The sequence below is a fragment of the Echinops telfairi genome, unplaced genomic scaffold, assembly GCF_000313985.2.
Source record: "Echinops telfairi isolate 266 unplaced genomic scaffold, ASM31398v2 ScPeMD7_7420;HRSCAF=8458, whole genome shotgun sequence".
Taxonomy (NCBI): Eukaryota; Metazoa; Chordata; class Mammalia; order Afrosoricida; family Tenrecidae; genus Echinops; species Echinops telfairi.
The window spans coordinates 27,523,370-27,536,428 of NW_022111320.1; the positions used below are offsets into that span (position 1 = coordinate 27,523,370).

General features: G+C 41.7%; 1 protein-coding gene across 2 annotated transcripts in view; it reads left to right on the top strand.

The window, feature by feature from the left end:
* The window catches only part of GADL1 (glutamate decarboxylase like 1), a 247,677-nt gene that overhangs the window by 136,126 nt on the left and 98,492 nt on the right, over positions 1–13,059 (top strand). For both annotated transcript variants that reach the window (XM_004704047.4, XM_045297571.1), the window contains exon 13: positions 9,244–9,295. In XM_004704047.4, coding sequence (XP_004704104.1) covers positions 9,244–9,295 — 52 coding nt within the window. The remainder of the gene's footprint in view (positions 1–9,243; positions 9,296–13,059) is intronic.

The window sequence follows — 13,059 nt, forward strand, 5'->3', positions numbered from 1 at the left end:
ATCTGTGGAAAGAGATGATAAAGTTCAATATCATCAGTCAGAATAAGGCCAGGGGCCAACTGCAGAACAGGCCATCAATTGCTCATAGGCAAGTTCAAGGTGAAGCAGAAAAAAATTAAAGCAAATCCTTGAGAGCTAAAGCAAGACCTTGAGCAAGTATACCCCACCTTCATTTGAGTGAGTATACCCCACCTTCATTTGGGCGAGTATACCCCACATTCATTTGGGCACTATCTCAAGAATAGTTTGGGTGCATGGAGCACTACTGAGCAGAGAAGATCGGATGAGTTGAGATGACTTCAAGTACATCAAACATGAAGAAAGCCAAAATTTATCACAGACAGGAAAGAGAAACGAGACAAAAATAGATCTCAGAAGAGACTGAAATTTGCTCTTGACTGGTGAGTAGCTAAAGAGAATGAGGAAGTGATGAAATACAAGAGCTGCACAGAACTCTCAGAGGGAGGCTCAAGAAGACAGAGTCAAGCATTAGGCAGGAATGCACGAAGATTTGGAGATAGCAAATCAAGAGGGAAGAACACACTTGGAATTTCTCAAGCTGAAAGTCTAAAGAAAAACACAATCCTCAATTTGCAGTACTAAAGGGTTCTGTGGGTAAAATGTTTAAAGATGAAGCAACAGAAGATATAAGGAATGCACAGAGAGATTGTACATAAAAGAACAGGTTGGCATTGAACCATTTTAAGTGGCAGAATATTATCAAGAACTGATGATAATACTGAAAGAAAAAGTCTAAGCTTCACTGAAGGAAGGCATTTGTTAAAAACAAGGCTACTGGAATTGATGGTATACAATTTGAGATATTTCGATACTAGACGTGTTTTCTTGCCTATGCCAAGAAATAAGAAGAGAGCTACCTGGCTAACCAAATGGAAGAGATCCGGATCTGTGCCCATTTCAAAGAAAGATGATCCAGTAGAATGTGTAAAATTTAAAATAACATCATTATTATCACACATAAGTAAAGTTTTGTTACAGATAACTCAAAATGAGTTGCAGCAGTACATTGATAGAGAAATGTCAGAAATCCAAGCCCAATTCAGACAGGGATAAGAAATGGGTGGTGGTGGTGGGATCATTATCATGGTAGACAACAGATAGATCTTGGTTGTGTTATCCAAATTCTGAGTAACTTTGGGAAGAATGGGAATTCCAGAATACTTATTTGTGTTCATGTGGAACCTGTACTTAGATTAAGAGGCATTCAAACAGAACGAAGGGATCTACCCCTTGAAATCCATAGTTTCAAATCAGGAAGGCTGCTGTATTCGTTCCTTATACTGTCTCATACTGGAAGCAGAGCAAATAATCAATGAAACTGGACTCTATGAAAATTAGCATGTCATCAAGATTGGAGAAAGATTCATGAACAACCTGTATGTAGGTGAAACAGTTTCTGCTAAAGCAAAGAGGACTTGAAGAAATGACTGGTGTAGATCAAAGATTACCATTGACTGTGTTGATTACACTTTCAACATAAAGAAAACAACTGGGCCAAGAGGCAACATCATCATAAAGTGAGACTAGATTGAACTGGTCAAGGTTTTCATGTTATTTGGATCCACAGTCAATACGCAAGGAAGCAGCAGTCAAGAAATCAAATGGTGGAATATAGCTGCTTCAAAAGATTTCTGTAGTGTTCAAGAGCAAATATGTCACTTTGGGGACTAAGGAGTACATGATCCAAACAAGGATTTTTCAATTGTCTCAGATGCCTGGAAACATTGCACCATGAATAATGCAGACCAGAGAATGGATGCACTTGGACTATGGTACTGAAGACTATTGAAGTGAAGACAATTGAATATAGTATGGACTGCTAGAAGAAAAACCACTTCTGTCTTGGAGAAAGGACAACCAGGGGGCTCCTTGGAAATGAAGACTACACATGCTACCAGAAGCGCCTGGTACCTGGAGAAGGACATCATGCTTGGTAAAGGAGCGGGTCAATGAAAATGGAGGTTGACCCTCAGTGATGTGGATTGACACAGTTTCTACAATGATGCGCTCAACATAGCACTGGATTGGAGGCTGGTGCAGGACCAGGCAGTTGTGTACAAAGGGTACCTATGCGTAGAAACTGGCTCAACACCCCCTTTTGAGACAACAGACAACATTGATTGTCAAACTGATCTATTGGTTTTTCCCTCTGCTCTTTGGGAAATATAGAACTTTCTGGAGTCCTATCATGTCTAGTTGAACCTATGGACAGTGATGTGTTGGTAAATTGTGTATAAAAAAAAAAGAAACTCATTACTGGCAAGTCAATGGTGACTCATAGCAACCCTATAGGACAGGGTAGAACTGATTATGTGAGTTTCCAAGACTATTCATCTTTACGGACATACAAAGCCCCGTCTTTCTCCAGAGGAGTACTTGGTGGGCTTGAACTGCTGCCAAATACGTAACCAGTATGCCACCAGGGCTCCTGAAATTTTCTATAAGAAGGAAAAAATTTTTTTTCTGTCTAATCATTTCTGTGGTGTAAGCACTCCCATCTGAGCAAATTCTGAACCGTCAAGAGTTATGGGTGGAAAAGTTCCCAAGTATTTAATAATCAGCTTTCACTTGCCAGTATCAATTGGGTCTAGGATACTGCTGATTATGTGAGCCTACCTAATGTGTGTTAACCACTGACTGGTGACAGTTAGAGTACCCTTTCCCATCAAGCCTACCAACCCATAGAGACTTGCTTCAAAGTTTACCTAATAAAAATAATTCTCATGGATGGTCAGTAGGCATAATTTCTAAGCGTGACATAGTTTTGTTTCTAGGAAGTACATAAAATATCCTTCCATAGATGGTGACCATGGCAGAATAAAACTGCCAATGCTCAGGGTGTCACCATTTGGTGGGGGCACATAAAGTATTGCCAGCCTAAAGGAGCCCTGCTCGGGCAATAGCTATAGGGCTTAGCTACTAACTAAATGGTTGGTAGTTTGAACCCCCCAGCTGCTCCACAGGACCAAGACATGGCAATCACTGCTGTAGATATTTACAGTCTTGAAAACTTGATGGGGCAGTTCTACTCAGCCACGTAGGGTCATTACGACTCAGAATTGTCTCAGAGGCAGTGGGTTTGCTTTGTAACGGAGCTAAGCTCTGTTTCCCAAGACCTTCTGAGATCTCTGAAACCCATTGAGTTATGGCTGTTGAACTAGTTACGCCCCACTGGACCCTGTAGGATAAGTAGAACTGCCCCATCCCAAGGCTATAGATCTTTCTCTGGCAGAATGGCTGGTGGGTACAACCCACAGACCTTTTCCGTTAGAAACTGAGCACGTAACCACTGTGCCATCACCACCAAATCTCCTTCCCAGATCTCGTCTCCAAACTTCACTGCCATCAAGTCCTTTGGGCTCATTGGGTCCCTATGAGTCTATGATCTCTTAGCTGCTAGAAAAGCTATGAACATCCCCGCCCCCCCACCTTCCACCTTGTTGCTTCTGAACCTAAATGCAACTTGAGTTTGAAATACATATATTGACCTTCAACTCTAAGAACCAGGTTTTGATAGACCATTGAATGACCCTCTCTCTGATCATACAAGTCTGTTTCTCCTCTCTTGGATAATCAAAGACAACACTTTTAAGAAGATGATCTTATTTTATGGGCCACCAAAAAAGTACAGCAAACAGGAAAAACCAAACCGAGTGCCTAGATGATTTCCAATAGCTTCCTAATTTTCATTGGTCCCTTGCTATTCCAAACAAGGAGTTGACCTTTGTCTCAATAAATGTCAACGGAGAAAAAATTCCTTTCTGTTTGGGTTCTTTGAAAATCATTGGTGTTGGAGCTGCAATGCGATTCTGAAGCCTATGTGATTAGGCAGGTGTCTGTGGGTCTCTGCTATCTGTTTAGGAATGTAAAAAATGCTTGGCAACATCAAAGCTACACATCACAGAGCATACCTGCTAGTCCTGTCTTTCTGCCATCAGGCAAAATGGATATTTGCTGAAGGATAATTGTGAAAGTGGGCCTGAAAGAGTCATGTGAGTCAAGCGTGTAAGACTTTCCAACAACAAGCAGCTCAGGAACTCCCATTCTGCTACTTTGCACTGTCTCCCGTGTATCATTTATTTAGTCCCTTGACGCACAATCCCCACAATCTCTCAGGTGGAATCCATTGCACGGACTTGCATGCCTACTGCGGGATTTATTGTGACCAGTAGGAAACAATGAGCTGCATCCCACGGAGGCTCTCGTGGTAGTGTCATTCTCCAGGTGACCAGGAGGGGATCTAGACAACTACGAAAGGGCCAACGTTGTTCCTTTTCTTTTTTTTTTTTTTAATTGGTAATGTTTTAAATGCTACAACTGCAGTACATCTAGCATGTAGGAGTCGATGATGCATCACATAAAGCATATGCTACTTTCTGATAGATGGGGAGTGAACAGCTAGTTTAGGAAAACAATCAGGAATTCTGAAGGGGTCATTGCATCAGAGGAAATTTCCAATGGTACGACATCAGAAGAACGAGGTTCAGAGCATTGCGGGGAAACTCTAAGTGACTGGTGGATTTTGAAAGGAACTGGAAAAGCTATTTACAGTGAAGAAAGACTATTTTCTTGTGAAAGAACAAATGAACTCTAAGAAATGTTTAATGGACTCATAGCACCATCGGAAAATGATGAGCCCCTGATGTGGGAAGCATATTTGTATACGCAGGAAGGCTTGGAGGCAGGATTCTCATTCGTGTATGTTCAGAATCGTTCCAGAATCTTACTACCCTCAATTTTCAACACAGCAGGATTTGGGGAAGCACTTGTTAATGTGTGTTTATTTTTCTCTTCTCCTTTTTTGGCTCAGCATTCTAGGGAGGACAGCGACGGGTTTGATGGAGTTCTGGGTGCTTTCCGAGCCCATTTTCCTAGACCCTTTTTGCATTAGTGGTTTGTTGTCCCGCCATTATGTTCCCAAACTGAATGCACCTCTTGGCACTACCTAAGAATAATTTTTTTAATCGACTTCATCTTTAGGATGTCTCTCTATTTTGAAAAGAATAATTTTGAGTGGGGGATAAATCCACTTTCGGACTAAAAGCAGACGTGACACAAATGACATTTTAGATTTGCCAACCAGCAACTCATTTCGTTTAACCTATAAAGGAAGCCTTGAACTGATCACTTCAATGGCTGGGGTTCCAATCCACCACCCACCTCAAAGAAGGAAGATGATGCCATCTGCTCGTGTAAAAATGTCCAGCCTCAGAAATCATATATCGAGTCACAGTGAGTCAGAATTGACTCGGCAGAAATGGTGTAGAAGAAGCACATCGAAAGTAACGTTTCTGAAACTGCGTATTGCAGGACATAAGTTTTCTACACAATATTAGCAGAGGATTTTCAGGAACTTACCTATGGTCAAATATGTTTGGGAAATACTACCTATGATATGCCTTTCTTGGAAATCCACAGCACCTATTTGCCCATTAAAGAATCCAAGAAGCCTGCAACATAGACCTACTTTTAACTTTGCCTTACCCAACATGCAGGCACTTGATTGTCCACCCAACAACCATTCCCCTTTCTTACTTGCCAAGAGAATCCTGATCTTAGTTATGCAACAAGGTCTCGGCTGGAAACAGTGGGTCAGTGACAATCTCTTTTGCCAAAATTTTGGCCGTGTGGGCAGGTGACTCAGATTAAGTCAGTAAGATACTGAGAGAAGTCCATGGAGGCTTCTGAGTAAAACAGTCTTTCCAGGACAGAACTGCATGTGTGAGGATAAACTGCTATTGAATCAAGCCCTTTCATTTCTTCTTGGGACAGTGACATATGGGGCTGTGGCCATCAGCTTGTGGATTTGAGAAGAGACCTCACAATCTGACCATGGTACACTGAAGCAGTAGAACACACCTGATCCCTAAGACATTGCTGAATCCTCCAATCATCCCAACTAATGTCCTCTGACTTGACAAGTATATTTTTAATGGAAAGCAAAAGCAGTCTAACTGATATGCGTAGAACTGTTCAAACTTGTTTGACAGTTGAGACTCCTTGTATGGGGGCGTGATTTACATGGTATTCCAGAGAACACCATTTGGGAACACTGATGGAAGACATCTGGAGTTTTGAAATAGGAATATTGTATCCTCTCCCAAGCCATCTGTACATTCAGTGTAGTCAGAGGGATATCTTGGACCTGATAGGCAATAAGAGTGATTTCGATGGGGGACATTGACTCCAACACAGAGCCAGGGCCCACAGGGTTAGCAAAAACAAGAGTCCAACGAAAACAAGTCAGCTAGTCTTTGAATGCCTTTTCTCCAGGAAGGGAACCCTGGTGGCATAGTGGTTATATGTTGGGCTGCGAGCCACCAGGTCAGCTGTTCAAAACCATCATCTCTCCTGGGGAGAAGGATGGGACTTTCTACTCCGTAGACAGTTGCAGTCTCAGAAATCCAATGGAGGTGGTCCTACCAAGTCCTATAAGGTCATTCTGAGTCGGCATTGACTTGATGTACGTCAGTGTTTCTCCGGGAGGAGCTGCAGCTCGTTTGACAGACATGTTTTCAACTGAGACTATCTGTGGGGCAGGGAAGTTTCATATAGCCACACTCTGATTGCATTGGGGGATCTTGTTGCATAGTTCCGCATACATATGGAAACTAAGGCAGGTCAGGAGGTGAAGGTCCCAAAGGTGCATGCCTAGATTCTTTGGGCCTGGAGTCATCTCTGGGCCTTCTGGAAGAATAAAGCTAGTCACCTATGAACAGTTCCTGCTAAGCTAGCAGGTCTGCTTCAAGCAGAGGAGAAGAACTGTGTACTGGTGTCCGGTCCCGTAGGCTTCCTGGGGACAACATTATGGCATCTGTTTTAGAATTAACAGATGTCTGTACAGTACTCAATCAACTGCCATGGAGCTTATTCTGATGCAGAGTGTCCCTATATAGCGCTTCCAAGGGTTTAAATCTTTATGTGAATAGACAGCCTCATCTTTCTCTTTACTATCCGGTGGCTTCTGGATTTGAACCACTAATGTTGTGATCTACAGTCCAGCCCCTAGCCCAAAAGATCACAATAGGTTGGACTCGAGGGCAGTGAGTTTGGTTCCTATACTTTATTCTGCGCTCATGTAGACATGTGGACAGGGATTAATTTTCCATTTGTTAAATATTGCTTAAAAGTATATCATTATATTATCCAAATTTCTTAGTACTTTCCTTTTATCTCTTAATAATACATCACATGCATTCATACAGTATAGTAGAGGTAGATATATTCCTTTTAATAGTTGTATCAAATTACATTACATTCCTATAATCCATTTGCCTGTTTATGGATAATTATTTTATATATAGCTACTTTGTATGTATGTGTACAAAGAAGCTTCAAAAAAGTCCCTTATCATTTCATTCCATTTTCATGAACTTTTCAAAGTCCTTTCATACATATCACCCTTCGCTTTATCTATCATCTATCTATTCTATCTCTAGTACTGATTCTTTTTTCTGGTACACCAGCAGTCAGAAGTGGAATGCTGTCTCAGAAGATATGCTTACTAGTCATTTTTAAGAGGTTTGTGGAAGATGTTTCTCACATTGCTACCAACATTGGACTGTGTTTCTGATGTCTCTGAACACATATCTCTGAAATGTGTTTCCAGTATTATTGGGTAACATGGTAAAGAATTGTTGCTTTAATTTGTGTGGTTTTCTTAGTATCAGGAATTCTTAGCATAATCTCTTATGTTTATTGTTCCATGGAACTGATTTCTTTGAAATTTATTTGGAGTATCTGAGTGTGCTAAAGGTTCAAAAGCATCATAGCTATGAACTATCTGAAAAGCAAATTTTAGGGAAAGGAACATTTAGCACATCAAATACTCAGTGAGTCTCTGCATGCGAATAGGGTCATAGAATTATTTTCCAAAATAAGTCTATATAATTTAGCTAAAATTGATAGAAGTTTTATAATTTTCATATTTTGAAGTGGATACAATTTATGTGATAACACTATTTAATCTTAAGCAAAAAACCATACAAAGTTTAAAAAAAAGAACTGCATCTTTTCAACTGCTATATTTCCTATCAGCATTCTAGAGTGGCCGTTAGAGAATTAATCTAATGATAACAACCCTCATTTCTACAGTGTTTTATAGTTTATAAAGTTTTAATTAAGTTTTCTAAATAACAACATTCTGAGATTGGAAAAACAGATTGCCTTATTCCAGTTTTACAGAAAAAGCTACTGAAGCTCAGGAGGGGCATGTGTGTGTGTGTGTGTGTGTGTGTGTGTGTGGTGTGTGTCCTTAAACATGAGTGAAATATATGTAAATCAGTCACGGCATCACCTTCCATAGGGTGGTAGCACAATGCCAGGAGTCTGGGTCATTGTCAAAGCCACTCGTCGCTGCTCACAGTTCAATGTGAGGGTTCCACTTTCTAGTCTCTCCCCCCGTCCATCCTCCCTCCTTCTTGCTCTTCTCCACTCTTCCACAGGGCTTGATATTTTTGTTTTACATGTAAAATCACATTAAACATCCCGTTGCATACATGTTCTCAATACCTCTGGTTATACTATTGTGTTCCAAGTATTGTGAGCTTTTTAAGGGTTATGATCAAATCACTACTGGTCAAGCAAGGCCAAGCTTTTCATATTTTCCCTCCATTTTGACAAGAACAAAAAGCAAGCCCAAGGGAGAGGGGTTGATGTTATTCTGCTCCATATGCTCAATGCCATTTTAGCTTTTTCTCATTCCTTCCCTAGCTCGTGTATCTGTGTCCTTTGCTTCTGGCTGGATAACTCTCTTTCCCTTGAGCTTGTAGCTGACTTCATAGACATCCCATCACCGACTATAGCCTGCTTGCATTCACCACGATACAAATAATCAGCCATGACCTTGGAAAAGATGATGTTATTCCTCCTTGATCTCAAATTAACTTATTAGCAGAATCACAAACACACACACAACCACACACAACCACACACAAACACACATTCTCTTTCCTCCAAGGCATCTAGATGATGTGGGTATCTATGTTAAATCCCAGCCTAGAATATAGATGTAAAACTCACATGCTTCAAGTTGTATGTTTAATATGCTTTGTATGACATTTTACAATGGGGTTAAACTTGAGGACCAATATGTGAAATGTAAATCATCTTTTTACTCAGACATCAGGGACTTGCAATAGGCCCGGGAATTGCTCTAATGACGTCTCTCCCTTTCGTTTCTAAACTAGGTATTATAAATGTTATTGTGGCTTTCCATTTTAGATACCTAGTGGAAGAAATCAAGAAGAGAGACGGATTCAAGTTACTGATGGAAGTAAGTGACTGGGGAAATGTGCCTACGAATTTGTCAGTCAACAGTGATGAAGGTGGCAATTTTCTAGTCTGTTATATTTCATTGTAATTTTTGTGTTTCAGACTTAGAAACAAGTCATTAGCTTAATGCAGAGAGTCCATTATGCTAATTTACTCTATTAGTGAATATTTTCATTTGTTGGACTCACAGCGAACATACTTGCCTTTAAGTATTGAGAATTAAAATGTTCAATAATAATTACCAAGGATAATGCTGAATAAATGATGACCCTCTCTTGATATATAAATTGCATAATGATTGTACTGCAAATATTCAACTGTGCTACAGTGGTGCCCGCATGAGAAAAATCAATTAAGTGAATGAATAACAGTAAAGTTTTCTCTTTTTATAATAAAACCATGAGAGCATATTAGCATTGGAGAAATGGGTAAAGAAGTCATTTTATTGTTGATGTTATTGGATTCTTTGCTATGTGGAAGAAATAAGGTGCTCAGAAAGGGACAGAATAATGTGGGATTTTCCCCCCTCAAACATATGGCCACCATAGAAAGAATATTGTGTAATCCCGAGTTTTACAATGAGTTTCTTTAGTTCTTACTATCACACATCTCTTAGAGCCACTTCAACCCCAAGGTGAAAATCATGCATAGATTACAGCCTTTGAACCTGTCTTACAATCTATGTAATTCTGTGTATTCACTGATTCAGCAAGATTTGCTGAGTGATGACCACCTGCCAGGCAGTTCTTGTCAAGCGGAGTTAGGAAACGGGGAAGGTCTCCACTCGCCTGGTGTGTTTATGTTTAAACGCACATGGACCGGCAAGACACAAGGAGGTGGATATGTGGGGACCTCAGATCATCAGAAGTCTAGTGAAGACAAAAGCAAAGACCCAGCATACTCCTGAGAGATCATCTAGTACACTGACGAGTAACCAGGATTTTTCCAAATACGGCCCGTTGGGTCATGGAAGTTACCTGCTGCCTTGGAGTCTGTTTTGGCTTAATGGCAATTCCTTGTGCGTCATGGTAGAAGTGTGTTTCATAGGGGTTTTGGTGGCTAAACACCCCACCTTTCTCTTGAGGTGCTTCTGGAAGTTGTGGTTCTGTTTGGCTGTGATCTGCAGGAGCCGCAGTCTGAAACCACTAGCCTCTCTGTGGGAGAAAGCGGGGACTTTCTACTCTCATAAACAAGGCCAGTCTTTGGAAACTCACAGGGTCAGTTCTACCCTCTCCTGTAGGGTCACGTTGGGTTGGCATGGATTGTTGGCAGCGAGATTGAGGCTTATTTGGAGTTTTTGGGTAAACTTGAACCACCAGCTTCTTGATTCGCAGCCGAGCACATTAGCTCTTTGTGCCACTCATGAAATGGCTGGTGGCAATGAACGGGGTGAGAGGCAAGGGAATGGGAGGAGACGTGGGGGTGACTTCTTTCGCTTGTGTGTTCTAGGTAGCGCTTTTTGAGGTTCTCAGTGAGCTGAAATCTGGAAATTGATCCAACTCTCGAGCCTTGCAGATGCTAGAGGGGAAGGCATTCTAGGCAGCCCCAGGCCACAGCTCCAAACGCTTAAGGCTGAAAGGCGTAGTTTGAGTTTTAGGAACCTAAAGAAGGTGAATTAAACCAGGCTTGGAGAGGTGAGCAGGAAACAGATCATATGAAGTCAGCAGAAGGCCTGTGCTTTTATTCCAAGGACAGTCCCTGAAGAAGTTGTAAGCAGCCTTCCATATTGAAGATCATGCTGAGTGCCATGGGAAGAGAGGAAGGCGGTGGTGGCGGCGGCGGTGTGTGGGACAGGGCTGTGAAGTGGAGAACAGGGAAGAATAAGCAGGACAGATTGGGAGACTGCCGCCGTAGTTGGGGGGGCGGTGTGATGGCGGTCCTCAGGCACGTTTGCAGAGCTCTGTTCAGACACCCTGACTGTGGCTTCCCCCAGCAAACCCCAGGGTTCTAAGATTCCAAAGTGCCTACATAGAAGTGGCAGAAAAAACCTGCAAAGAGAGCTGAAGAATCCCCTTTTTAATGATTGCCTCGCCACGACCCAGAGAAGATGACGGATTTAGATTGTGTGTATTCTACAAGAAGCTGACATGGTTTCTTCAACAGATGAAGAAAAATCCAGAAGGGAGTGGGGAGGATTCCTGTGGGTTTTAAGAGACCGAAGAGGAATGACAACTAACTGCCACCTGTGGACCTTGCTGGGGCCCTCATTTGAACAAGCCACCTGTACCACATAATTCTGAAATAGTTGGATATGTCCAATATGGTTCGTCAATAGTAAAATGTTACTACACTCGATGATGGCATTACAGCTATGCAAGGAAATGTCTCGGCAGTTGTAGACATGCAACCCAAGTATTCAGAGATGCTAACACCAGTTACGTGATTGCCTTGAGTTTCAGTTGTCTTCTCCATTTTCTCTGGCTATGGAAGGTGTAGAACATTTTGTAAATCTTGGAATGGCCAGTATTCTGATACAGATGAGAGAAACTCTACTTTATGAGCTGATTAAAAGTTATGCCTATCTTTTTATATGTACAAAGATATAAAAGCAGTGAAAGAGAAAGAAGTGAAAGAGAAGCCTCTTGCCATTTTCTCTGTTACTCTGGTTGCCGGCTGCGACTGAGTTCGCTCAGACTCCATAACAAAACATGGCCCAGTCCTGCTCCGCCTTCACAGTCATTGGTATGTTTGTGCTCATTGCTATAGCTACTGCATTTTTCAAGCAGTCTGAACTAAGGGATTCATCTTCCAGCACCATATCAGATAATATTCCCTTATGATCCATAGAATTTTCCTTGACTAATTTTCATAAGTAGAGAGCCCAGTCTTTCTTTCTAAACTGTGTTGTCTAGATTCTCTCCTAAAACTTGTCCACCATCGGTGAGCCTCCCAGGACATGAAGTATTAAAAAGCAAGGAAGTTACTTTAAGGACTAAAAGTATTAGGGGTTTTAAGGCAGGCGCAACCCATGATATTTTCAATTGCCTGATTTCTGTATGTGAAAGTTGGACACTGAATAAGAAGACCGATGAAGAACAGATGCATTTGAATTATGGTGCTAGCAAAGACTGTTGAAAGTCCCGTGAACTGCCAACAGGAAATACCATCTTGGAAGAAGTATAGTCAAAGTGCTTCCTAGAGACAATGATTCCAAGACTAGCTCACTTACTTTGGACAGATTGTCAGGAGAGACCAGTCCCTCGAGAAGGACAGCAAACTTGGTAGGCAGAGGGGCGGTGAAAAGGAGAAAGGCCCTTGGCATTGGCAAGACGCCGTGGCTGCAACAATGGGCTCAAACATAAGAACAATTCTGAGGCTGGTGCAGGACTGGCAGCATTTTGTTCTGTTGCACATAAGGCCACTATGAGAACTAGCCAACTTGATGGCACCCAAGCTACCATGGTGTGACAAGTCATTATTTTTAGAGACTGTCAGTCACATACTGGTAATGGAAGTTAGGCAGAACCGAAAGCCAAGCTCACTGCCATCAAGCGGACTCCAACTCAGAACAACCCTGCAGAGCAGAGAACTGTCTCTGGGTTCTGAGTCAGTGAATCAGTAAAGAGGAGAAAGCCTCTTCGTTTTCCTGTGGACTGCCTGGTGATTTTCAACTGCTGAGTTTGCAATTAGCAGTCTGCACGACACCACCAAGGGTCCTGGATGAAAGTTAATCATTAGTCAGTGTATTAGTCTGGGTACTTTAGAGAAACAAATCCACAGAAACTCATGTATAAGAGAGAGTTTTATATAAAGGGTAAGTGCACA